Source organism: Nelumbo lutea, chromosome 1, assembly GCF_056320005.1.
Source record: "Nelumbo lutea isolate HS-2025 chromosome 1, American lotus-T2T, whole genome shotgun sequence".
In the NCBI taxonomy this organism is placed as follows: domain Eukaryota; kingdom Viridiplantae; phylum Streptophyta; class Magnoliopsida; order Proteales; family Nelumbonaceae; genus Nelumbo; species Nelumbo lutea.
The window spans coordinates 201,956,283-201,982,785 of NC_142684.1; the positions used below are offsets into that span (position 1 = coordinate 201,956,283).

The window sequence follows — 26,503 nt, forward strand, 5'->3', positions numbered from 1 at the left end:
TAAAGGATCTTTAGCAGCTGCCAATGAAAGATCTCCTCCAATAATAGCAGTTACTAATAAAGGCTCTCACATAGATTTGGCAACCACTAAATTAGAATGAGAGTTAATTAGCAATCTTTGTACATAGGCAACTGCCTATTCTATTCTTAGTTTCTTTTATTATTTTTGTTCTTTGTGTATCTATAATGTACCCATCTTAGCCTGATCGACAGGTTAATCAATACAAGAATTCTTTTATTTTTTATTTTCTCTTTTCTACATTTCTTATCTCGCGAGAAGCATGTGGTTTGAAGGCCCATTGGTCGGTAAGATTGAAACAATAGATTAGGTTAGGCTGGGTGTGATTAAATATTATCTTGGTAGATGAGAAAAAAAAACAATCTAGCAATAGCAACAGGGTTTATTGTATTTATATTTTTATTTTATAAATAGGTTTATTTGTTTCTCTCTTTTTTCTCTGAACTTGTTAGGTTTTGGTTTGGGATGGGTTGTGAGACGTTCTCCTTTTGTCATTTTTTATTTCCTCTTGGCTTTTGCTCATGTATTACTCCCACAATATTTGTAAGTGAAGCACTAATACACCATGCACGCCATTTGCCCTCAACTTGCAATTCAATTTAATAGTTTGATTTGTAGGTTCGTGTCACACATCATCGACTGAACTGTATCCTTATTTCATTTTTTGAAAGATAAGGAAACTGAATTGATTGTGGATGAGAGGGTGCCAAATCTGATTTTTTTTAATTAAAAACACTTTGGTTTATATAAAGGCCAGAAGAAACGATCTACTAGTGGTTTTTGATGGCATATCTAGATGTTTCTTGAAATTTTTGAAGTGGTTTTTGATGAGGGGTAAGGTGGCCCGATGTAGCAACCGAGGTACACATGGACACGATCAGCCACTAGGATGATCTCAGCAAGGGAGCCCTTCTAGCAGCTCGGGACCTTAAACACCTCGGTACCTAATCCAGTTCGGAGCCAAAGAACTGAGCTGCAAGATCGGAGCCAAAGAACCAAAGCGCCATGTAATCGACTTTAAAAGCTTCTCCAAGGGACTCCGAATTCTCCGGGATCACAGTGTTCATTAACAAGGCTCATCCTCACTCTGCCCGAATCGGAGGGAATTGATAAACCTTATTAACTGGTGCATTGCTTTCCTTTGGAAACGAAACAGATCTTATCTACGCAGCCCGGAGATCCCGAAGCCTTTTCGTAGGATTCACGACTACTGAACTATATAAGGGCATCAAACCTTAAAGTGAAGGTACGCGCGATTATTTGCTCACTAGCACTCTAGCATTCAAGTATTCATCTCGCATCTATAATATAGTAGTAACTTAAGAATCGGAGCGACCTCGCCAGGCTAACCACCCTGGGTTCTCTGATCTATTATTCTGCAACTTGGTACAGCTCGCCATGCAATTGGTGTTCGATTCATCTTCCAACTAAAAGTATCCAGATCGTGCACCACCAATTTTGAATTTCCACATGTTTACTGTATTTAGATTTTTGGAATTTTCAGGACGTACTTGAAGAATCTACGAAACACAATTGTATTCGGAAGTAGAATATTTTGAACGAATTTTCTTTTTTGTTCTCAATTGAACAATTAACCTAACAGTATCAATGAGACCATTTGATTGTGATTTGGAATACTTAAAAATGTTGCATATAAATAATGCTCTATTTTGATCTCATATAAAGTAACTATTTTTAATAATTAAAAGGACTAATATTAATATAGGCATTTTTCTTGTCCAGGCATTTTCCCTGGACCACAATAAGCACTCAACAGGTTTCATTAACATCAAAGGAATGGTTGTAAGACATCATTCTAAATTTTAAAACTACTCTCTTTGTATATTTGTATGCGAATTATTATCTATTTGGTGTCCACGGTGAATGCTCAGGGGTATTTTTAATCTCAGTCTCTTTTTTCCTTGGAAAAGATTGAGAATCCACTTCCCAAGCTTGATAGGGACATCCCTACAACTTACGAGTTCTTTTGGTCACATGGGATGATATCTAATAAAATTGGCCTTACCATCACAAATGAATGTGATCTGTGAGGCTTCATTGAAGGCATCAAACATGACCCAAGGGAAAAACAAGACATGTCAATTAAGGGAAAAAAGGAATAGAATAATTTCCTCAAAGGCATCATTTCATCATCTTGAGTTGAGTTGTTTCCACTAGGATGGGGAGATTAGGCAAAGAAGGTAAAATAAAAAAATGAAATGAAACTAATTTTAAAGCATTGAAATTCTTTTTAGCAAAACGAAGTGCAACCACAACCATGAATAAGCAGTAAAACAATAAGTTATCATTCTCTTTGTGAAAACTGAAAATAACCACTAGGAACTCCCTAATAAAACCATTTGCAATACCATACTTCTAAAAGCAATTGAAATTTTCATAGCTCTATTAAGTTTTCTTTCAACATATATAATAGTACTATACTTCTCTGATTTTTTGCCTCTTAAATGCATTCTCTTAGAGTTGGTGTGAAGGTTGTATGCTTACTAAAGAGTCAAAGGTTCAAAGATCTCATAGAAGTTATTCTTAAGTTGATATTATCTGGCTTCAATTGTTTGTGAAAGTATAATAAGCATTATCATTAGTTCATGATCTCTTAGGTGCATTCTAAGAGGAGATAATTGACTTAAGTTCAGTTTCCAGCTTGATTCCAACAAATTATAAATGGCAGTATTCCCGGGAAATCTAAAAGCCACCCTAATTCTAAGAACTTATTTTGATAATTACCCTTATTCCAAGAACTTGCAAAATTGGGTGCAAATTAGGTTCAGCATATGGGTGTCATGGCTTCATATGCATAAATACCAAGCAAGAGAATGTGTTGCCTATATAATAGAGTTGCAGCTTCTTTGATTGGGTGGGGGTTTACAAGGAAAGAGAGAGAGGGCAGCTAAAGTTGTTGCCACCAAAGGAGGAAACCATCTGCATGCATGAACTCCAAGAGTTGCAAAAAACACTAAGGTGGTTTTTGGAGTTTTGAAACACTTCCTTTGAGTGTGTTTGGTTACAACTTTAAAAAAGCTCATTTATATCTAAGATTTTGCTATGAAACACTCCCTTTCAGTGTGTAAGAGTAGCAACACTATTTGACAGCTGAGAGGTGAGAGACAAATTCAGATTGACTTGGTTTGAATTGGTCCATTTGATGGAAGTGGTGATGTGGTGACCAATGTAGCTGCTTTTAAAGTGTGTTTCTTTCTATTTAGTTAGTTACTTTGTAAAGGGTAAAGCTTTAATGATGAATCATAACTGCACAAGCGTGGAACGTACAACCTATGGTCTTGATGGGAGGATGATAATTTATGGTATTAGGCATGGTTTTCAAAACCGGACCGGAAAAACTGTGAATCGGTCATTTGATCGGTTCCATTTTTCCCCAAAACTGTTTTTTTTTTTAAATCGTTGATTTTGATCAACAAACTGCTGAATCGGCTAATTAACTATTCAAACCATTCGAATGGTTTTGACTGTTTTTCAATTTTTTTATTTTTTTGTCAGAATGGCCCAACTGTTCAACCCGGTAACCAGACCCCTGACCGATAAGATCGTCGGATCGGTTTTAAAAACCATGGTCTTGTGTAGTTTTCTTATTGTTACGAGGCAAATGATAGGCATATATATGCTAATTCCTTAATACCCACTTTCAGGTACAATAATTGAAGGCCAGTTTTGGAATGCCATCTCCTCCAACATGGATAATTGCAAATGGTGGGGCATCATCAAACTATAGTCTAAAGGCCAGGTAAGCAACTATTGTTTGAACATTATGTCCTTTTCCTATTTGCTTCAAACAAAACATTTGAGCCAGAAATTTATTAATGGGGAAAATCTAATAGAGTCTCTCGTTACACCTCTGTTCTATCGTTTTCTTTCTGTTGTTAAAACACGATCCTTGCATGGGTAATACCCGGATCCTTCACTTATACCCCTAAGTTCCTATGTCAAAACATGATTCTTGTATGGGTACAGGTAGGGGATATCTATTGGGCCAATTGTAACCCAATTTCAGCTGTCATTCGTAATGAAACGTGAAACTCTTATTGCAACCAATTCATTCTTAATTGTTGCCCTAATTGACTATATGGACTATTACCAATAGGGGTGTCAATGGACCGATTTATGGTCCAATCCAACTCAATACAATATGGGTCCATAAGCAAATAGTCCAAGTCTGATCCAACCCAAATCTTATGGGCAAAGAATCTAATCCGATTCATTTTTTGTGCAAATGAAAACAAGTCATGTACATATCATGTAATTTATTAATTGAAAGAATCCAACCTGGACCACATGCATGTCTTTTTTAGGGAAAATGGGTTCAAAGAGACATGCATATATCTCTTAGGGTGCTTTGCTTTGGCAAGGTTATTATGTCAAAGTTGTCATCAGTGAGCCATAGCAACTCTTAGGCTGTGGGGTTGGAAGGATGCCATTCAATTCGCTCTCCTTACTCATCCTAGTCAAAAACAGTTTTACGCCATTAGCAAAGACCTTCCTCCTCTTAATTGCTATAGTGAAGTTTACTTATGATTCAAGTGTCAAATAATTGAGATTAATCTTTAAGTTGAAGAGCAAAATCAGCCCTCACATCATAGGCAAACAATATTCTTTTATACCTTCTTTGCATTTGTACTTAAATATTAGTTCACTTTCTTAAACCTCCACAAAGTTTTTCCCATTGTTTCCCTATATTGCTTGCATTTTTTTGAATTGTCATCAGTTGCAAATTTTTTATCTTATAAATATTTTAAACCGACATTCTTTTGCAACTCAAGTGTCAAACCAAGTTGGCCAAAGTCAGCCCTTACAAAGTGAAAAAACAATATTCTTTTAAAGATTTTCACTTCATTTTACTTGATTTTGTATTCTGAGCATTAACCAATTTTTTACTGATATACTCCATTCCTTAACCATTTATATGGTATGATTTGCATGTTCAATCATTATGTTAAGTGGATTTGCATTGGAAGACATGTTACATTATCCGGGAAATTGATTTCTTTTATTCCTTATACTTTTATATGTCAATCGGATATTGTATTTAGACAATTTGTTTTGGATATTTATTATAATAATAATTAATAATTCAATTAATAGATTTTATTTTTAATTGCATTTTTATTTAAATTGTTTTTTATGTATCAATAGCCATGAGATATGTATTAAATTGAGATTTCTTATGAAATTAAGCTAGTATAAAATTTAAAAAAAAAAAGATTTATCAAAACCGGCAGTCATGCAATTGCCAACTTAGTCATAAACAAGTTACAAGCCGGTGGTCAAATGGACTTAAGCCGACGGTTCGGGCTGCCACCTAAGGCAAGTAGAGTTTAGACTAGCCTAAGGCAGCGGTCAAATGGGACCTAAACCGGCGGTTCGGACTGTCACCTAAGAAAGCAGGTAGAGTTTTGACTGAGCTAAGGTAACGATCAAATGTGATCTAAGCCGGCAGTTGAGATCACCGCTTAAAAATGGAAATAACGAATTGATCATGCGACCGACATTTTTGGTTATTTATGAGAACAGAGTAATCATGGCGGATTACAAGATCTACAATGTCGGGCTCCATAACCGCTGTGTTTTCTTCTCTTGTGTTCTGACTTCTGACAGGGAAGTAGACAAAGCAGCTCAGGCTGGCCCAGGCTGCATGATCTGTTCAATACATGGAATATATATACCTACCGGCCACCGGCATGGACAATCATACAACAAGAGGAGCTGTCTCTCCTCTAACCACCCTAATTATTTTTTAGTGGATCGCTCGCAGGATTAATTAATTCCTAATTAATCGCTTTAATCACTTTTCACTTAAACAACCAAAAAATGTAAAAGTACTGGATGTGGATTGAATTAGAACTAGGAATGGAATCCAATATATATGGCGCCAATGGGGACCCCTCCAGGCTCCAGCCCTCCTGAATGTGTGGTCGTCGATCGCCCTCTTGTAGGCTACGGCTTCAAAGTTCAAATTAAAACCTGGAAAAAAGGATGACATCCCATGTGACCCTTGCGCAATTGCGATGAGTTCCCAGGGAGCACAATCCACAGCCCATTCCCTCGTGCATTGGGAACATCTTTCATGCCTGTCATTAGGAGATGTTTCTAATTCACGGAGAGATGGGCTGTGGGGCGAGATGGGATCTGCTCCTCACAAATGAGTGCTTTATATGCACATTCACCGTGCATTAAGAATATCTCCCATAAATAATAATTGATAAATACGAGAGATGTTTCCAATGCATAGTAAGATGAACGTGTGAAGCGCCAGGTGTGAAGAGCAGATCCGGTCTCCTGTGGGGCGCCCTCTGTGGGCAGTCCATTCCATCTCCCCTTGTGCCACTGCCTGATTTGTCTAAAATATAGGTCCGGTGTGGGGTACCGATAGGGTTGTTAACATTTCACATCCTACCGTAAGTGATGCAATTGGGCCGGACCCGACCTTCTACAGGTTTTAGTTAAGGAATACCAAACCAGCCCAGCCGGCCTAAGTGCAGGCCTGGGCTAGGATACAGCCCACAGGCATTTACCTATATTAGTATTATATGTCGTGTTTGTCAGGAGAATGACTAGCACTAGCAGCGAGATCTCTCACATGAATAATTCTGGTGTAAAGCACTAATTTGTTCATGATTGCCAACATTACATGGCTTGTTCATCGCCAGAGCTGGGACACCATTTGGATGGTGAATGAAGATGAGCCACTGGGTGATCATTCAGCCTGTAAAAAACCTCAAGTAATTACACCCAAAAAGCTCGTCCGGCCACCAATCCTAACTATCTAGTCTAGTTTGGTTTGGTTTGAGTGTGGCAACAGTGACTCGTGTATATACACTTATACTACTCACTAGGGGTGCAATTTAGGTCAGGTTATTTCGAACTCAACTCGAAGTCAAATCAGGCTAGGTTGAGTCTGTCAGGTTGAAAATTATGAACGTGCTTTGACTAACTTTTGGTTAAGGTTGAGGTTTTGAGCAATCTAAGACGTTGACTAGGGGTGTCAATTGCACTTAATTTGGTTCAATGTGAGTCTATTTATCATTTTGGACCAGTCCAATTCAATATTTGAATCGTCCAATCTGTTTAATTAAATTCATTTTGATTTAAATTGGTTTCAACCGATACGCAGTCCATTGACACTTGTATTCTTATCTTATATCAATGGACCAGATGTTGTCTTAATCCAATCCCATCCAATATAAATTTATCACGGACAGGCCAGGTCCAATCCAATCTAATAAATATTTTGGACTGAATTGATCCACTCCGCAATGTCTTGTTGGTCTGTCCCATCCATCCAAATTGATTTTGGACTAGATAGGGTCCAATATATATGAATATTACATAAATATGTACATGTGCATGCAATTACTACAATTATTTTGGGAGTGCTTAAAAAATAAGTGTTTATTCAAAATAAGTGACTATTTGGGCCAGACCACACCATTAAGCACTTATTGGTGTTTGGGAAATAAACCATAAATAAGTACTTATTTTTTAAGCCCAAATTTTCAGATTTTTTAAGTGCTTATACAATAATTACTTATTCATTTTTTCTTCTAAAATTATCCCTAGTTGAATTTTAAAATACTACTTATAAAATCATCCCTAGTTGAATTTTATAAAAGTATTTTCATAAAAAATGTTTTTATAAAAGTACATCCTTAAAAGTGCTTTTACAAAAGTACTTTCATAAAAATATTTTTAAGAAGTGCTTTTGCAAAACTACTTTTATAAAAATGTTTTTATAAAAGTGCTTATTAGAGAAAAAGGCTACCAAACGCCCAATATGAAATAAGTGCTTATTTTTAAAATAAGCACTTGAAAAAGTTGGGTGCCAAATACAAATAAGTGCTTGTTGGAATAATCACTTGTTTTTAAGCATTTATTCAAGAGGTGTTTGGCAAGCCTTTCTATACAGTCTTCCTGGCTTTGATAAGCTTGAAAGACCAAAAATCAGTCTTTTTCCATTTGGTAACCAAAGGTTGGACAGACCAAAAGATGCATGTATGGAAAGACATGAAAATATCAAAAATACCGAATTTTGGGAAATTTCAAATGAAGATTTCTCATCTTTCTGAGTGATAAATAGCCTCTAAATGCGTTTTTAAAAGCTAGATAGACTGACCACTTACCAAATGATTTTTGTCTTTAAAGACAATACCCCAAAAGCTAAATACGTCTTTTGGCCATCTGGGATACTGAAAGATCTTTCTAAAAAGACTTTCCAAACGGAACCTAAAGGCCCCCTTTGGCGCGTCTTTTTTCATGGGCTGTCAGCTATTTAGAAGCCTGACAGATTGTGTTTTGGTCTTTCCCTGTTTAGATGGAAAAAATCTAGTCGCCAAAAGATGCCGCCTTGAAAAGATGCATGAGACCCATTTTTTCACCGTCTTCACGCAAAAAAACATACGGGAAGATGCACATTTACCAAATGGTCTTTAGACTGCTAAGATCTTAATACAAAAGCTCATAATGTCTTTTTGCTATAAGATATATCGAAATATCTTTCAAAAAAGACTTACAACTTTCCCCTTCTCAAAATCCGACTTAAGAAAAGAAAAGAGGCAGGGAACTCTGGACTAGAGGGGTATTTTATATTGGTAAAGCTTGGGTCTAGCCGTCTAAGGATACATGATTCACAACCCATCTGGTGATTGGCCAGATGTAATAACTAGTAATAGTTGCCTTTAGCCTCAAAATGGGCTATTTTATGCTTAGAGATCATATGAATCATATGGACTGAACTTAGGCCAAATCTGGTTTGGTTACTGATGGGTCCTACTTTGGTCTTTGATCACTAAAAAATATGATATTTTATTTAGAAATTACAAGGTATATTAAATAGCTACAGAGTAACACTTCGATCTTGTCAAATGGATCAGTTTGGATTCTTATGTAAACTGCCATTTATTAGGGGTGCAACTTGGCTGGGCTTGAATTGGGACTTTTTAAATCTGAATAGGCCTGGCTCAGAAATTCAGGCCCAAAGACATTTGCCTTATCCTACCCAAGTCCATATTGACTTGTGTTGGATTTAGGATTTTTAAAGCATAGATCGAATTCAATTTGGGCTGGCCTATTATGCCTCTGACCTCAGGTTAGACAAGGCCCAGAACTTAGGCCAAAGTTTTGTGGTTAGGTCCGCTTTAGGCCCAAATCAACCCACCTGAGTTGCACCTTTATGTGGCAACCAGTTTATAGCTCAAAATAATTACTGAGCTTCTGCCCCCACTCTCTCTATGTTTAGAGAATGTTTCAGCCCATGACACCTTATTACATGTAAAAGATAAATCCAATCTTATAGGCCAGTTTTATTATTTATATTAAAAATTAGGATTATGAAAAAGACATGATATTATATTAAAATCAACCGATATCATAAAAGTTATACCCAATCAACGTATTAATCAAAATTCACAGGGTTTTGATTGATCAAAAATCTTCTCGTATCATACCTCTCCGGCATCATGGGTTTACCAAAAACTACTTAATCATGTAGAAATTGACGGGCCCCTTTTCTGAAGCACGGTCTGTAATTGGGATGACATGCTTAGATAATTATTATCGTTGATGTTGCAGTTATTCTCATCATCATCGTCATGCAAAGGGATTGATATATTATTACATGTCATGACGATATTGGAGCAAGATGCCATGTCAGTCAGTCACCTATCTTTATGTTAATCATTCGACATGGGCGATTAGGCTGATTCGAAAATTTGAATTATGAAACGGCTATCCAACGTCTCTTTCCTTGGGAGCCACATTATAATTTCAAATTGATATTCGAGCTTTTCCATACTGTTCTAACTTAAAACTCTCCAACTATTATCTTACTTTTGGTTCTCAAATTGCCGCTTGTGCCCCTCGCGACATCCTAAAGAGCAATCAATTTGGGCTCTTTTGAATTCCTCACTAAACATAGATAAAGATTGTTTGTGTTTGTGAAAGCTAAAACCAACCGAGAGATGGCTCGTTGGTGTGTTATTAATGTTTGTGTTTGTGTTATTAGTTGGTTTCTTCCGACGTTGAGGTAGAAGTTATTAATGGTGTATAACACTAAATACCAAAATATATATATATATATATATATATATATATATATATATCTGAAGACCTATAATGTTTTTTTTCTTTGGATTCCTGATGATCCATCACTGTTTTCAAAACCGGATCAGAAAAATCGGGAATCGGTCACTTGATCGATTTTGTTTTCCTCCAAAACCGTTTTTTTTTTCAAAACCGTTGATTTTGGTCAGCAAACCGTTGAACCGGCCAGTTAATCGTTCAAATCGTTCGAACGGTTTTGACCATTTTGCAATTTTTTTTTTATTTTTTGTCAGAATGGATTGACCGTTCAGGTCAAACGGTCAGACCGTTCAAACCGGTAACCAGACCCCTGACCGATTCATTTTTAAAAACCATGTAATCCATTACTCAAAAAAGAAAAAAAAAGTTAAATGTTTGAATTTCCTTATGAGGAATTAAGAAGATGAGAAATTGATAGATCTCTTCATAAAAGTGTTAGTCTTTAGATCATGGTTTTCAAAACTGGACCAGATCAAACGGTCGGATCAGAAAAACCAGGACCTGATTGATTCTGTTTTTTCCCAAAACCGTTTTTCTCCCTAAAACCATTGATTTTGGTCAGCAAACTGCTGAACTGGCCGATTAACCGTTTAAACCGTTCGAATGGTTTTGACCATTTTTTAATCTTTTTGTTTTTTTTTTTTTTGTCAGAACAGGCCGACCATTTGAGTTGAACATTCAAACCGTTCGACCCGGTAACCAGACCCCTGACCGGTTCGATCACCGGGTCAGTTTTAAAAACCATGCTTGAGATATGCTAGCAAGATGAGGCAGCCAGATTCCAACTTGACTGCTCCGTCAATCTCTATGAGAAGACTTCCTTTTGGAGAGGATTTTAGTTAGATAACGATGGCAATATGGGGCTGCATGTCGTGGCAACTGTGGTGGTGATGTAAGTAATGATATTTTTGGAGCACTTATTGTGGTTGTGGAGACTACTATTTCTGTTCACTCCACCAAGCATAAGAAAGGAGGAGGAGGAGAGAGAGAAACAAAAGGATTTGCAAACTTGTAGTGGTATGAGAGTTGCATTGGTCATTTCCAGGAGACAATATTATTAATGGTTCTCAATGGGTAAAATAGGGATTAAGAAATATCTAATCGTTTTTATGAATTAGCCCTTGATGCTTCATTTAACTAAGCCCTATTTATGTTATGTGGGGTTATATTAAGAGATATAACCCCGGTGATTTTTGAACATGTCGATGCTTGGTGCATGGTGTAAAAAGACAAAATGTCACATAGAACTAGTGTTCGATTAAAAAACTGGTGTCAAAAAAGTGGGAGAATGACGATTTAGCTCAGGGTAAGAATTTTTAAGCCCAAAGTCCAATTAGCGTAGGTGTCAGTTCGGAATTGATGTTAATTTACAGGCAGGCATTGGTGTATAGAGTAGGGATTTCTAACATTTTGAATGTTTATAGATCTACTGTGAAATTCAGAAATCTGCATTGGCCCTGTCCGTATTTTTCCGTAAAAAACTCAGTGAGGGGTCTCGGGGGTTGTCCTACAACAAGGCATTGGTGCTCTCATTTTTTTCACCAAACATTGTTTATAAACTCAATATTTTAACGCCCAACCACATATAGGACACAAATTTCAAACAAGATTCGGATAATTTGGTCTTGGACCAAAAACCTTGAACTCTTCCACTTCAAAAGCCAAGAGTCATCCCATATACTTTGTCTTTACACCAGAACATATAATTGCAAAGCCCTTGAGAAGAATTTCTCAACCATACAACAAACTACATCATCCCCAAGATCCATTGCTTGTAAGTTTAGAGGGGATAAAACTTTTGTTTTTTTAAATATTCATCTCCAACAATTATAGTCTATGGATCATTTTCATCTCTACATAGTCTCCATGCTAGCTCTTCAAGTAGTGCAAAGTTGAAGGAATGAGGATCCTAAAACCCTAAACCTCCACCACATTTGTTCCTACTAACACAACCCCACTTAATCCATTTTATTTTTTAATTTTTCACCACCTCACCAAAGTCTTCTTTGCAACTTAACCTTCTCATTACAAATTTGCTTTGAAATCAAGAAGCATGACATAGTGCAAGCAAAAATAACAATGTTAACATATTTAATCAGCACTTCTTTCCTAGTTCGTTTCTAATAGAGATCAACTTAAGAGATTCTTTTAGAAGCCATTATATAAATGCGATGGTTGAACAACTCTCTCTTAGACCTCTCAATGTTTGTTAGAAGACCTAAATGTATATAAGGGTGACCCGTCATTTTTATGTGTAGAGATTTAGCTAAGAACTTGTTTAACCCATGATGGATATTGTGACTAAAAAAACCAAATTTAGCAAGGCTCACTTGTTGTTCTGTCTTAAGGCCCTCTCATAAGCATAGATAACATATAAAAGCATATGTCATTCCTCAAAATCCATTTTAGTAAAGATGTAACTGTCATATGCAAAGAACAAATGATGTGCAATTTCTATTCATTTTAATGATGAATAATTTCATGATAGTCACCAAATATTTATGCTTAAATATTTTATTGGAAGAACCATTAATAAGCAATTGATATGACACATTAGAGACACACTCCATGACATAGTAATCCAAGTTTCTCAAGTAAGTCTCCTCATCACTATTTCTAAGAAAACCCACCATACTTTATCCTAAGCCTTATTTGTATCTAATAAATAACAGATGGACCTCCAATGTTCAAATCCAAAAGTATAAAAAAAAACCATCAAAGACTCAATGCCCTCCCAAAATGTACCATATTAGCATGCAAAACTTTCTATCCCCTCCAATAGCAGTCAAACATGCCACTCCATTTCAAATTAACAGTCTAAACTTAACAACGGTTTGGACTCCAAATTTCTTTTTATTTTCATTTAAGCACCCAACCCCCGCTCTTCTTCATTTTCATTTTCACTTCTCTCCTCAGCCGCCTCCCCATATCTTATTTGGTTGTTGTTGAGGTGGTCTTTGAGTTGGTCGAGTCACCACATGTCAGCTTCCATGGCCAACCTCCTCGGACCAGGTCAGCATAGCATAACACAACCACATCACAAGAAGGTGCATAGAGGAGATAGATTTCTACGCGGACAAGGATACATGCCTCACCAAGGAAGGGGAAACCTCCCACGGACCTCGGCGAAGTCCAGATCAAGAGGGTACGCCATTGTAAGCACGTTAAATGAGCACTTTTAAATTTTTTTGACACATGTCCCTTGAAATACCCCCAACCTACCCTTGAAAATGATTAAATACAACTCTTAACAGTTGTCATGATATTTACAATGTGTTCACTGAATGTGGTTCCTATATTGTGCCTACTAGATCTGGTCCCCCTCGGCGGGCGACCTCATCTCGACAACCCCGCGGACCTAATTCGACTACGACACAGACGTTCGGCTATATAAAGGCATCTCCCCCTCAAGGTAAAGGACTTTTGACTCTCAACCTACTTCAACACCCTTTGCATTCAACTCTGTCCAAACTAACATGTTCTCCTCAGCTCATCTTGACCGATCTCCCATCTCTTACTAACTTGAGCACCGAAGTGCCTACTTGAGGAACAACTCCCCAAGCATTTGATCATCTTTCTGATTGCAAATTATATCGATGCACGTCTTCGTTCTTCCACCTCGGCCTTGTCTAGTTGGCAGGACTTATTTGACTACGTCCTTGGTTGAAAGTACCTCAGATCAGACAGTATGAGATTGGCACCATCTGTACACAAAAATCCTATTCCCTATTTTCTCCCTCTATGTGGACCGAAAAAAGTCATGCCTAGGAACACTTTGACCACTCTGGAGCTCGTTCCCTACCCCAGGAATCTTGCTCATGGCATAGTTCCCCTCTATGAGAGGCTCATCCACAAGCTCAGGTTAACCCCGCTCAGTTTAATGCTCTACAACAGAAGGTCAAAAACATAATCACGATGATGGAAGCATTGGGGCAGCAAGGACTAGTCCCCCCTGCAGTACAGGTGCCCACAACAATTGATCCTCGGACTGAGGACCCCAAAAGGCACCCTATAGAGCAACCAAAGTCTAGGATAGAGCGTGAGTGACTCCAACTGTCTCAGAAGTCTAACTCCCAACCTTAGACCCGAGCCAACAATGCTTACACTCAGTTCCACCACACCGACACTCGACTCCCTGCCAAAGAACGACTCGACCAATGTTCACACCACCAGTAACCACAAATTTCGCTAGTTGAGTCTAGCTCCGTCCAAGACCGACAAACAATGCCCAAGGTAAAGAAATCAACAAACATCAGTCCGACAGACCAAAATGTGGAGATCAGGAGTCTGTGGGAAAGATTGAACAAGCTAGGGCACAACCAAGTAGACTGCAGCACAACCCCTTCGATGACCCATCCCACAAAGCCGCATCCTGCCAAAGAGACAGTCTTCACACAAGAGATCATGGATGAGTTCCCTCCTCCAATGAGCACCATAGTGTTCAACCAGGCAGATAAATAGTAATAACCCTACTAGTGCTTCTTACACTAGAGAAAATACCTAAACATCAACAAAATGATCTATATGTGCTAGAGGGTGCAATAGCAAAGAAGCCTGACCATATACCTAAATGAGTTCGACATCATTTGGATAGGTTGGACATGATACCATCTCAGCACGGTCACAACCCCTGGGTCTAAGAGAATTCTAAGGTCAGAGATCATGTTATGCTCATACACATAAATCTTGCTAGGACGGGCCAAGGTGGCCCTCTCACCTGTTCTCAAGCACCTCAACTCAAACTCCTCAGGAATGCTATACGCCTCCCACATATAGATCCTATTGACTGAGGAAAGACCGCAAGGAGTTGAGGCGAATCATTCCTTGAACCTCCTCTCAAGGACTTGCCCTTCTTCCAATTTTACCTTGGCCTTGCTAGCCTATTTGATGCCAACTTCCTATTGGACCTCAGTCTCATCCTGCTCATTGACCTTGATCGTATTGGCGTCGATATCAGGCACTCTAACCTTGACCACCGCAGGCTGAGGAATACAATCATTCTCACCCTTGAGGTAAAACTGATGAACAAAGAAGAAAGAGAAGAAGACAAAGTAGAGAACATCAAACCGAGGAAAAAAAGAGCTCAAGCCACCTGAAACACCAAGCAAGGAAATAGTCCAAAGTGTTAAATGAACTCCAAGCTGCACTCCCTCTCAAAATGACAAAGTGAAATGGCCCACCCCACTCCCTCTTTATATTGAGGCAACAACAGTCTAGACCAAATGGAACCAATGGTCCGGATGAAACACTACACTCAATATGTGTGTAGCCTCAGGAAGACGAAATGACACAACCGCCAACCGATATAGGTGATAGTAGGAATCATGAACTAACGAGTTGACCCGCCGGCCCAATCCATCCAAGTTTTGACCAACCAAAGAAATTGAAGTTCTTCAACCGAGGACCTAGTAGCTCTTCTACTCCATCGCAGTCGAGCACTACACTCATTGACTTCAAAATTGAGGGAGTGGTGTTTGAACTGGCTAAAGTCACCACATGTCAGCCTCCATGGCTAGCCTCCTCAGACCACGTTAACACAACTTAACGCAGTTGTGTCACAAGAAGGCGCATCGAGGAGATAGAGTTCTATGCAAACAAGGAGACACACCTCATCGAGGAAGGGGGAACCTCTCAAGAACATTAGCAGGTAACCTAATTCCAACAACCCCGCAAACCTTTTCCAACTACGACACATATGTTTGATTATATAAAGGAATCTCCCCCTCAAGGTAAAGGACTTTTGACCCTCAACCTAGTTCAGCACCCTTTGCATTCACCTCAGTCTAGACTAGCCTGTTCTCCTTAGCTCGTCCCAACTAATCTCCCATCTCTTATTAACTTGAGCATCGAAGTGCCTACCCGGGGAACAACTCCATGGCCATTTGATCCTCTTTGTGATTGTAGATTACCTTGGTGCACGTCTTCGTCCTTCCACCCCGGCCTTGTCCAGTTGGCTGGACTTATCTGACTGCATCCTCGATTAGAAATACCTCAGATCGGGTAGCATCAGTTGTCATCATCACTACAACCACTAACTTTTATCTCTACTTGACAAGATCACTATTCCGGTTCAGTTGACTACCAATCCAATGTCCAACATTTTCATGATGATAGGAAACCTTCTAGATGAACTCAAGTTTTTGGATCCTATTGTTAAGGGTTTCATTTGTTTCCTAGATGTGAACCATGATACTAGAGGCCCCGACTCTTGTAGATGGAGCTTGGAACATGACCACAAAAAAGCCTTTGCCAGATTTAGTTCCGAGTATGACTTTACTTGGTGGAGTTTCAAGCATTACTAAACCAAAGAGTCCAAAACACAACACAACAACAATGAATCTAGTAGGTGGAGCTTTGAACATATCCTCGGAAAAGACTATGAACAACAACTCGATTTTAGTAGGCAGAATTTTGAAGATGTCCACTTCAAGGACACCAAGTAACTCTAGTAGGTGATGCTCTGTAATTGTATATCCAACTAGTCTAGTCAACAAGCTTTGGATACATGTAACACACCTTGCTATTAGCTCACTACTACTAAATTTGTGCCATACAAAGAACATTCTCTTACCTACTATAGTTAGTTTCTCCCAAATATTATCGCTTCTTGTCCTCATAAATGACTTACAAATTGGGGTACTTCAAAGTAGTGAATAGATCAAAAGAAGCAATCGCCAAAACTAGGAACCCTTCTAGTCTGTTAGTAGTTGTAGAATCATCCATCCCCAGGGATAAGGGAAGGGTAAAGCTAAAGATCAGCCAAAATCATGATCTTGTTGAGAGGGGGAAGTGGTGAAGGATATCTAGAAGTGAAAATGAAAATGAAAAATGAACGACAAAGGGGGGTTAGGAGCCTAAATGAAAATGAAAAGAAATTTGAAGTCCACAGTGTCGTTAAGTGTAAACTTTGTTAATTTGAAATGGAGTGGCATGTCCGAATGCTATTGGAGGGGACAAAAAGGGGGGATTCATGATGCACTCTTGATAGACTTTGTTTTGCTATGTTGCGAAAAAACCCAAGAAAAGCATATCTGAATGGCACCCAAAATGAAAGTAAAATAGAGATAAAGAGAAGCAAGCATATAGCCTATGTCCCTAGCAAAGGCGCAGAAATCCACTATGTAGTAAGCAATGGAGAAGAAATACTGAGTTGTGCACTCACAACCTCACTCATAGAAAACCCTAAACCCCAAATATACCCAATGTCTCATTCTTCTTTCACAAGACAAAGACTAAGTATACAGGAGAGAAAACGCCTGAAATACCTAACTCTTCGTATTCAGATTGGACCTATAAACTGAATATGGATCGGGTCTAAGCCCTACACTTCCACCACAAACCACTATGGAACTTTGCCTTCAGGTTTTTCTCAAATTAATTCAAAGTGGATTCATGAAGCGAGTTGCCACAAAGAATTCAAGGCACAAACATAGCATGCTACCATAACATTCCCATTTATATGTCATATTTCATTAGTTTCTTTTAATATCTTTTTCTTTTTGCATGGAAACTTTTTAATTCAATATTTCAACCATCAAGCCAAAAACACATGTTTGCGACATGAATCATTATGCTTGGTAAAATGCTTTTTAAGCTAATATTAACATTGTTGGACTTAGCCTCTAAGGGAATCTCATGTTATTAGGCCAATAATCTATACTATGCCAACCCAATGTTTAGGTCCATTACAGAGCCCGTTCAATATATTGTGATTTGTTACCAAGTATTACGAGTATAACCGTAGAAGAGGGTTTGAACTTGTGTCATAACTCATATTGGTCTATCAACTTGCAGCACAAGAAGGAAACAAAAAGTAAAAAAGAAAGTCTTGATACATGGCAAGGGGGACAAGGGATATGTTGGATGTATGTTTCTGGGTTGGAATGCAAATGGATTGGATTGGATTTGAATCAGGGTATATTCGAATCCAATATGATAATATAAAACTTGTATCCGATCCCATCCAATAATTTGATTGGATCTCACAAAGGTCTATTCAAATTCAAATCCATTAAGGATGTTGGGAATCCTAATATGATATTATGATCCAATCTGATTTAGTTTTTGTAAAATTTAACAAATTATTAAAAGGAAAAGGGTAAATTGCTGAAAACTCTCCAAAAGTTTCTCATTATTGCTAAAACCTTCCTTGAAGTTTAGTAATTTCAATCACCTCCTCTGAACTTTCTGATATAGTTGCAAGGAGATCCCCTTTGTTAGAATCCTCTAACAAGAGCCATGAAAATGTCCAAAATATCCATGCATTTACTATTGAAGATGGTTCCTATGAAAAAATAATACAAACTTTATGAACAAAAAAAAGAGAGAATTTAAAGTAGCAACTTTACCTTTAAGTGATTGATATGAAGGGCAAATTTGGAAAATAAATCAATTTAAAAATAACTACATGGGTATTTTAGACATTTTTGGAAAATAAATCAATTTAGAAAATAAATCAATCCCATCTAAGTGATTCATACGAAGAGAAGATTTAGAAAATAAACATTTTTGTCAAAAATAACTACAAGGGTATTTTAGACATTTTCATACCTCTTTTTAAAAGATTATACCAGAGGGGTCTACTTGCTAGGGGTGAGCATGGGCCGGATTAGTTCAATTCTGTGTAGAACTTGGAACCTACCCTATAGGGGTCGGTTCCAGGGCCAACCCATGGAACCTGTACTTCCTTTACATAGCTAGCATGGGCCATCAAAATCTCACCCCGTTTTGCGTTAAGGGGGGTGTAGGTGGTCCTCTCTACTGGGGCGGTCCTAGATCGCTGACCTGACCTAGAACCCTGAAGTGGTGACTTGCTCTTTCTTCATGGAGACTTGCTTCTTCTTGGTGACTTGCTTTTCGTTCACAGGATGCTTGATGTTGTTGGTTCCTTCATCTTCTCTTTTCCTCTTTTCCCCTTGTCGAATCTCTGCCCTGGAGCCTAGGGCTTCTTCCGTCTTCATGAACTTCTCAATGTCGGAAAGGAACTTCTCAATCGTCTTCGACGGGTGTACTCCGAGGTGCCATGCGAACTCGACAGGCCTCACTTCTTTATGAGTTGCGGTGAGGCGTACGGATGGGTCGAGGTCGAGTATCTGCAAGCACTTTTCGTTGAAATGCGTATCTTCTAATTGATTCATTGTCTTTCTATACCACATTCAGAAGGCTTGACATGGATTTCAGGCACTTCTTATTGGTGATGAAATGAACAGTAAAAATGTTGGCAAACTGAGCCTAGCTCTGGATCAATCCTAGTGCTATGTTCTTGTACCATGATCTGGCTAACCCTTTGAAGGTTGTGGAGAAGGCCATGCACATGCTCACCTCATTTACCCCGACAAGGAGCATCTGAGATTGGAATGCATTGGCGTGGTTGTTAGGATCAAACTTCCCATCGTACATCTCCAGCGCGGGTGTTTTGAAGTCTTTTGGCCTCGGGGTTGCAAGGACCTCTGGCGCTAGGGGAGAGGGATGGATGTGCAGCTACTGAGCTCACTTCCTCCCTCACCCTGCTCGATTATGGAAGGATGTTACTCTTTGGAAAACTATTTTTTACTACTGTCCAGCAGGCTTTGCAGCAACATTGCTTCTTCATTGTTTCGGTGTTAGTGCTATTTACTTCGGTGTTGTTAGGCACCTCAACTCTGGTGCATTCTTGTTCTTGGATATTATCGCAAGGAGGAAGTTGGTTTCTATTGCTCATGTCCTCCCTACCACGGATGCTATGCTGGTCATTACGGGGAGTAGAGGGGTCTCGACACGAACCCACACCTCGTGCCCTGGGTTGGCAGTGGCTGTTCTGGAGGTCACGGTTCTCAGGTCATGAGTGTTGTTGCTGATTGGTCTTGGTTTGCATACTATTCTCAGGCCGGTTCCTTGGATTCGCTCCCTGAGATGGTGGGGGCGTGCGCTGACCCTCAACTCTATCCCGAGGTGTGGTCCGAACTCGTAAAGTTGTTGGGACCAGAGATGCTTCTACACCCCAGGGAGGAGATCAGCGTACGCCTTGCAGATGTTGGTCCTGGATCTGGTTTGGCTGTGGTAGCGAGGGAACTATTGCTGGTACTACTGCTGGTATTATTGTTGGTATTGTTGCTGGTATTGCTAGTAGAGGTAGTATAAAGGGAACTGTTGATACTGATGCATCTGTTGCATCTGAAGCTGCATAACTTGGACGCTTTGGACCATCTCATCAAACTGGTAAGGCCCAACCCTAGGAGGGAGCATAGAGGGCTCTAGGATAGAGAAGGTAGTGTTTACTTGGGGCAATGGGGCGTGCAGTGGTTGAGTAGTGAAAGTCTGATTCACCTGACCTCCTGGGACAGTCAGGGGGATAGTGATCTGGCCGATGGTTATTGAGGGGCCTTTAGAGTAAATGGTGGTGTGGTCTTGCCCCCATTAACACTCATGTCAATGGCCTTGCCGGTATTGCTTGATGATGCCATCAAGTACAATAGAAATCAAGAGTGAGTAGGGACTTAGCTTTTATGTAGCGTTCCAATAGATGACGCCAAATGATGGTGCACGACCTGGATGCTCCTAGCTGGAGAATGCTGTCGACGTCACTTGCTTAGTAGGATAATTAATCTGTAAGACAAATTGACCAGAGAACCCAGGGTAGCTAACCTGAGGAGGTCACTCTGATGCTTAATTGACGAGCTATAAGTTGCATGCTAGAGAGATAGAGAGCAAATAGACGTGTGTACCTCGATTTCGGGCGGTTAAGGCCCATATATAGGTGGGTGACTATAACTCTTGTGAAACGTCCCCAAAATCTTTGCTCTGAGCCATTGGGGTCCGTTCCTGGAAGGTGGGGATTCCGCTAATTGACGAGAGTCACTACTACCTTCCGATTCGAATGGGATAGAATTAATGCCTACGGTTACACGATGTGTCCCCGAAAGGCTCAAAGATAGCCGTTAGCCTTCTAGACACTCGCCATGTGTAACCCTGATAAGCGCAATCTTCTAGGATACCTAGGTTTAGGTAGTAGCTAAGATGGCCAATGTGCCCGAGGTGAAGTGACCTGCCGAGGTGGTCGGGGTGTGGTCTGACCAGTTGAGGTGAGGTGATTAGGTATACAAAGTTAGTTTGCCAGATAGTTGAGGATGCTAAGTCATGTGTCCAGTCACTTGATCGAATCCACGCGTCTACTACTTACTAGGTCGGGCCAAATCACCTCCCATCAGGTTCCTTTGGAGTGTATGAGTGGTTCCTCTAGAGATGATGGTAACGACTTTTTCCTTTGTAGTGTGTGAATGGTTCCTCTGGAGTAGATGATGATGACTTTACTCTCAGAAGTAATTAGGGTTGTGGATGTTTTTTTTTTTTTAATTTCAGATAGCTCGTGATGCATTAGATTAGGCTTACGACCAACCAACCCAATTGCCACGTTGGTGCCAGGTAAGATTTGTATTTCGTGAAATGCTGAACCATTGGGGGAAGCAAGAATTTGAATTCCCTACACGGCTAGATTCACATAAATCGAGATGTTTCAATTTCTTTGAATTTTCTAATAAATGCCCAATTGTTCAATTGTAAATAAATGCCACTTGAACCAATTGTTCAAGTGGGGGAAGCAAGAATTTTATTTTATATATATATATATATATATATATATATATATATATATATATATATATATATATATAAAATAAAATTATAGAAAATAAAATATATAATAAAAATATTATAATTTTTAATTATTAAAATTCTTATTTTTTTAAATATTAAATAAAAAATATTTATATATATAATTTTTATTTTTATAAAACATTTTTTTCTCAAATTGAGCTCGAGCTTATGAGTTTTTGACTCGAGCTCAAGGTCCTAACTCGAACCAAGCTCGAGCCTTGTACTTCCTAGGCAAGGCAAGTTCGAGACTCATACTATTCGACTCGGCTCGGCTCGAATCCACCCCTACTCACACCTAATTGGTGCAGATGTGACATCGTTTTTTCAAGAAACGGTCACGAAACCAAGCATGCTCTTATATTCATCAAAGTTTTAGAATTTTTGTGCTTCCAAATCTAAGTTTTTAATTTATTATTTATATGATATAAGAGTATTATATAATATAAATAAAACACTATAAAATATTTAAAAATGTTAACCAATTAATTAAAATTTGTATTGAAGGGTAAATAATTAAAAATACTATTGGGGCTTGAATCACAACCATAACAATATGCTTGTACAAGATCCTTTTGAATGGTGGACATCAGAGAAAAACACTTTTAGAATTGGTGTAAGGCCTATCTTCAGCGGGACCCATGAAAGTTCAATCCATAGAAGAATTATGTACTGTTGACATCAGTGGTGGTCACCAAATCAAATGGTTCTTAGTCAATTTGGACAGGACAGATAGCTAGTAGTAGTTGGTGATGATTCTCGTGGTCGTGGGATCTAAAAGGTTTCATGCCCACCTCTCTGCCTTGAGTCCGGATCTCCAGCGCACGAGAACTCTGCCTTTGCCAATTATATAACTCTCCTGCACACCATACAAATTATGAAGATACAACATGTTTGAACTTTCAAAACAAGAAACAAAAAGTTAAGAAAAGAAAAGCAACCCCCCTCCCTTTCTCTCTCTCGAAGCAACAACAGCCTCTGATTTTCTCCTAATCTTGTAATTGTAGACAAGACAAATTGTGCGACCCTTTTCGACCCATGAAGCCTTTTTCACTGAGAGACACAGACACTTCTTTTCTGGCAAATGGATTTTTAAAATAGGGGCATATTCGTAATAATCTCCAATGACGAGTCCTATTATTTGCAGAACATTTCAAATGCCAGAAAACAAACAAAAGAACGAAAAACACTTGCTGAGAAAATAATAGAAAATCAAGCGACGGACACCAAACTCAAATGCATCAGATAGACCGATTGACCTGCAGACAGATGCCCGTTTTTTGAAACAGAGAAAATAGAGTTTAAAGATTGACGCTCACAGGGCGCGCCTACATGGAAATGTTCCCAATACACGGTTGGATGTGATGTGGAGCGCGAGTGGGACGCGGTCTGTAGGGCGCCGTTGGGAATTTGAGAAAATAAAATAATAAATAAAGGATAAACAACACAAAGATAGAGCGCGCTATCGCACTGGTGAGAAGTGAGAAATAGAGAGGGCGAGAGAGAGAGAGAGAGAGAGAGAGAGAGAGAGAACGGAGAGTGAAGGGGATCAGACGCTATGCAGCCAAATAGAAGTAGAAGCAGAAATAGGAATCAGATCAGCCTTGTTGGATTTGATATCCTCACTGTAAATGACGTATTCAACAGGAAAAAACCCTAAACCATTCAAGAGGTCTTCGAACTGGACTGACCTCTGGTTCAGGTACAAAACTCTCAAGCATAAGCATGTTGTTTTCAAGATGCAGCTCCCATCTCTCAACGCAGCGGCAGCAGCAAAAAATGAGAAACATCCAGCGAAAAACCGAAGCTTAGGCTCTTCCAAGGATCTAACCTCTCTCTTATCCGACGAGCTTCTCCTTCGAATCTTCTCCAAGCTTCCTGACTCACAAAGAAACCCTAATTCGCTTGTATGCAAGCGATGGCTATCTCTCCAGGGACGTCTCGTTCGCTCTGTTAAGCTCCTCGATTGGAGTTTCCTTGAATCTAGTCGCCTTGTTTCTCGTTTCCCTAATCTTACTGATATTGATCTTGTCACAGCTTGCATTTGTAGGCCCAGGAATTCTGGAATATTTCTATCCCACAAATTCATATCCTTTCATCTTGACTCTGGTTTCTCTCCCGGTGGGTTTATCCACGGGGAGAATTTACTGTCGCCAGAGTCAATTGATCGAGGGCTACGAGTTATTTCCCGCGGATGCCCTAATCTTCGGAAGCTTGCATTAATCAGTGCCACTGAAACGGGGTTGGAAAGCGTCGCTGAGGAGTGCCCGACTTTGCAAGAACTAGAGCTGCACCGGTGCACTGATCTCACGTTGCGTGGGATTGCCGCCTGCCAGAACCTTCAGATCTTGAATTTGATTGGAAGTGTCGATGGTTTTTACAATTCTGTGGTTTCGGATATTGGCCTTACTATCTTGGCACACGGGTGCAAGCGGCTTGTGAAACTTGAGCTGAGTGGGTGTGAAGGGAGCTACGACGGGATCAAAGCTATTGGGCAATGCTGCCACATGCTGGAGGAACTCATGCTGTGCGACCACAGGATGGATGCAGGGTGGATGGCAGCATTATCATTCTGTGGGAATCTGAAGACATTGAGACTTAAGTCGTGCAAAAAGATTGATCCGAACCCCGGACCAGTTGAACATTTGGGGTCTTGCCCTACCCTTGAACGGTTGCATCTGCAGAATTGCCAAGTCCGGGATCAGCAGAGCATGAAATCATTGTTTATCGTATGCGAGGCTGTTAGAGAGATCATGTTTCAGAATTGTTGGGGCTTGGACAATGACATGTTCTCCTTTGCCAGCACTTGCAGGTATCAACCTACTTTGATGCCCATACTTCTTCAACTATGTTCTTTACATTTCAGTAACCTAATGACTCTAGATTCCTTTTCTTCAATGGCTGGCACTTTATTACAGAGCTACCTTGAAGATGTATTTATATGGGTAGAGATCAACCAGGAAGCATGACATGAAGCGTTATGTTACAATTGTAGTTTGGCCTTTCCCTTAGTGTAGCAGTCAGCAGCTGCAAACTGAACCATTATAGTTACGCTGAAATTTTAAAATACAGAATTCTGCTCAATAGTTCTTCTAAACAATTTATTTCGTTCTAATGAAAACCGATTATAGATTTATCCTTCTAATCAACTTAAGGAATTTTGTCTTAAAAGATGACATGAACAAAACAAATAAAACTATGAGAACCAAAGCAAAATATTGAACATAGAAAAGTTTTAACATGGTTCTACACTAAGCCAACATCTGCAGGAGTCTCTGAGTTCTTTCATTTTTTTGATAGCTTCTTCTGGATCACTAGGAGAACATGGCTTTTCTCCCCTTAAAAATCCTAATTTAATCCCCAGAACCGGTAAGGAATTTACTTAAAATATACCCTCGCACATACAGACAGGTAGCCCCAGGCACACCCGCACTGACATGCTTTTGGGAATGTAAGCGAGATACAAAATGGGCTGTGGAGATTTTTAAGGCAGGAGGGGGTGCATGCTGCACTTCATACTCTTTGCAGAGTACAATAGATGGAGAGGTCTTCCATGTCACAGAAATATCTTCATTTGGTCATTGGCCCAACTTTTTTACATATAGGCAGGTTTTTGTCATGGCTGATTGTGCAAATAACAATTCATTATTACATTAGGAACTTATTATATTAGTTGCTAATCACTTTCTTTACAGGAGGGTAAAGTATCTATCTTTGGAAAGATGCTCGTTGCTGACAACAGATGGTCTGGAATCAGTGGTTCTTTCTTGGAAGGAGCTTCAAAGGCTTAGAGTGGTCTCATGTAACAATATAAAGGACAATGAAGTCACTCCTGCACTGTCAAGCTTGTTTTCTGTGCTCAAGGAGTTAAAATGGCGACCAGATTCCCGATCTCTTTTTTCAACCCTTTCAGCAACAGGAGTGGGAAAGAAAGGTGGTAAATTTTTCAAGAGGGTATGAGGCCTGAACTTGCTACAAGATGGTGAGAATCTGAACTTACTCTCATGCTTCAGGAGGCTATCACAAAAGGTCTTGTGGCAATTCTAATCATACTACCATTCTGATGTAGTCATTCTCTTACCCATTTAGATGGTTAACATGGTCATTAATGGAGGATGATTTACATTTTTCTTTTGCTTACAGTGAACCGGCCAATGGAAACTAATCATTTTAAACGTGTCAAACCCTCTTCACCTGTTATTTATGCATGTGGAGTAACTTGTTCACCTGAGTTTCAAAATTTCCCAGCTCAAATTACTCCATGATGTATTTACCCTAACCCTGCATCTGTTATACAGTTGTACTGTTTACAAGGTTAGATATGCTAATCCCCTTTCTGTTAAGTAGTTAAAGGAAGATACTGGAAGGGATTGTTGTAATTGGATATCTCAATGTCACATCTTTTTCATTTTATATACTTAGGTTTTTGAACATCTTGGATATGTAGCATGAAAAATGTCTACAGAACATTATTGTTGTCAAATCATCACAGGAATCAGCCCCCTTTCTGCAGCACATTCCTGCTGAATCATATTTCAACTGTTACGGGAAGGATGAATTTACATGTCATGATGCTACTGCTCAAGCTGGTAGGTTGGTTTTGCCGTTTTGGTACTGGTATTTGCTGATCTTAATTGAAATTTGCTTGTGCCATCAGTTTGGCTGGCCTTTTACTTTTACCCAGGTGGGGATCAATGTACCTTCCAAACAAGTACAGAAGCTTCATAACAGGAGTCTGCGTTCTGTGCAC

At 39.3% G+C, this 26,503-nt stretch overlaps 1 protein-coding gene across 1 annotated transcript; it reads left to right on the plus strand.

Annotated features, from left to right (window-relative positions):
* The first annotated feature begins 23,016 nt into the window (after positions 1-23,016).
* LOC148880406 (F-box protein At5g51380-like) lies at positions 23,017-26,186 on the plus strand. The gene is made up of 2 exons (XM_088962284.1): positions 23,017-24,565; positions 25,449-26,186. The coding sequence occupies exons 1-2, from the start codon at positions 23,385-23,387 to the stop codon at positions 25,711-25,713; spliced, it is 1,446 nt and encodes a 481-aa protein (XP_088818410.1). The 5' UTR covers positions 23,017-23,384; the 3' UTR covers positions 25,714-26,186.
* The last annotated feature ends 317 nt before the right edge of the window (positions 26,187-26,503 follow it).

What these genes read in the sequence shown, in the direction of transcription:
- LOC148880406 (XM_088962284.1), top strand. Translation starts at nt 23,385, where the DNA reads ATGACGTATTCAACAGGAAAAAACCCTAAACCATTCAAGAGGTCTTCG. An exon ending in TCCTTTGCCAGCACTTGCAG is followed by an intron (nt 24,566 to 25,448) that starts GTATCAACCTAC and finishes CTTTCTTTACAG; the next exon opens with GAGGGTAAAGTATCTATCTT.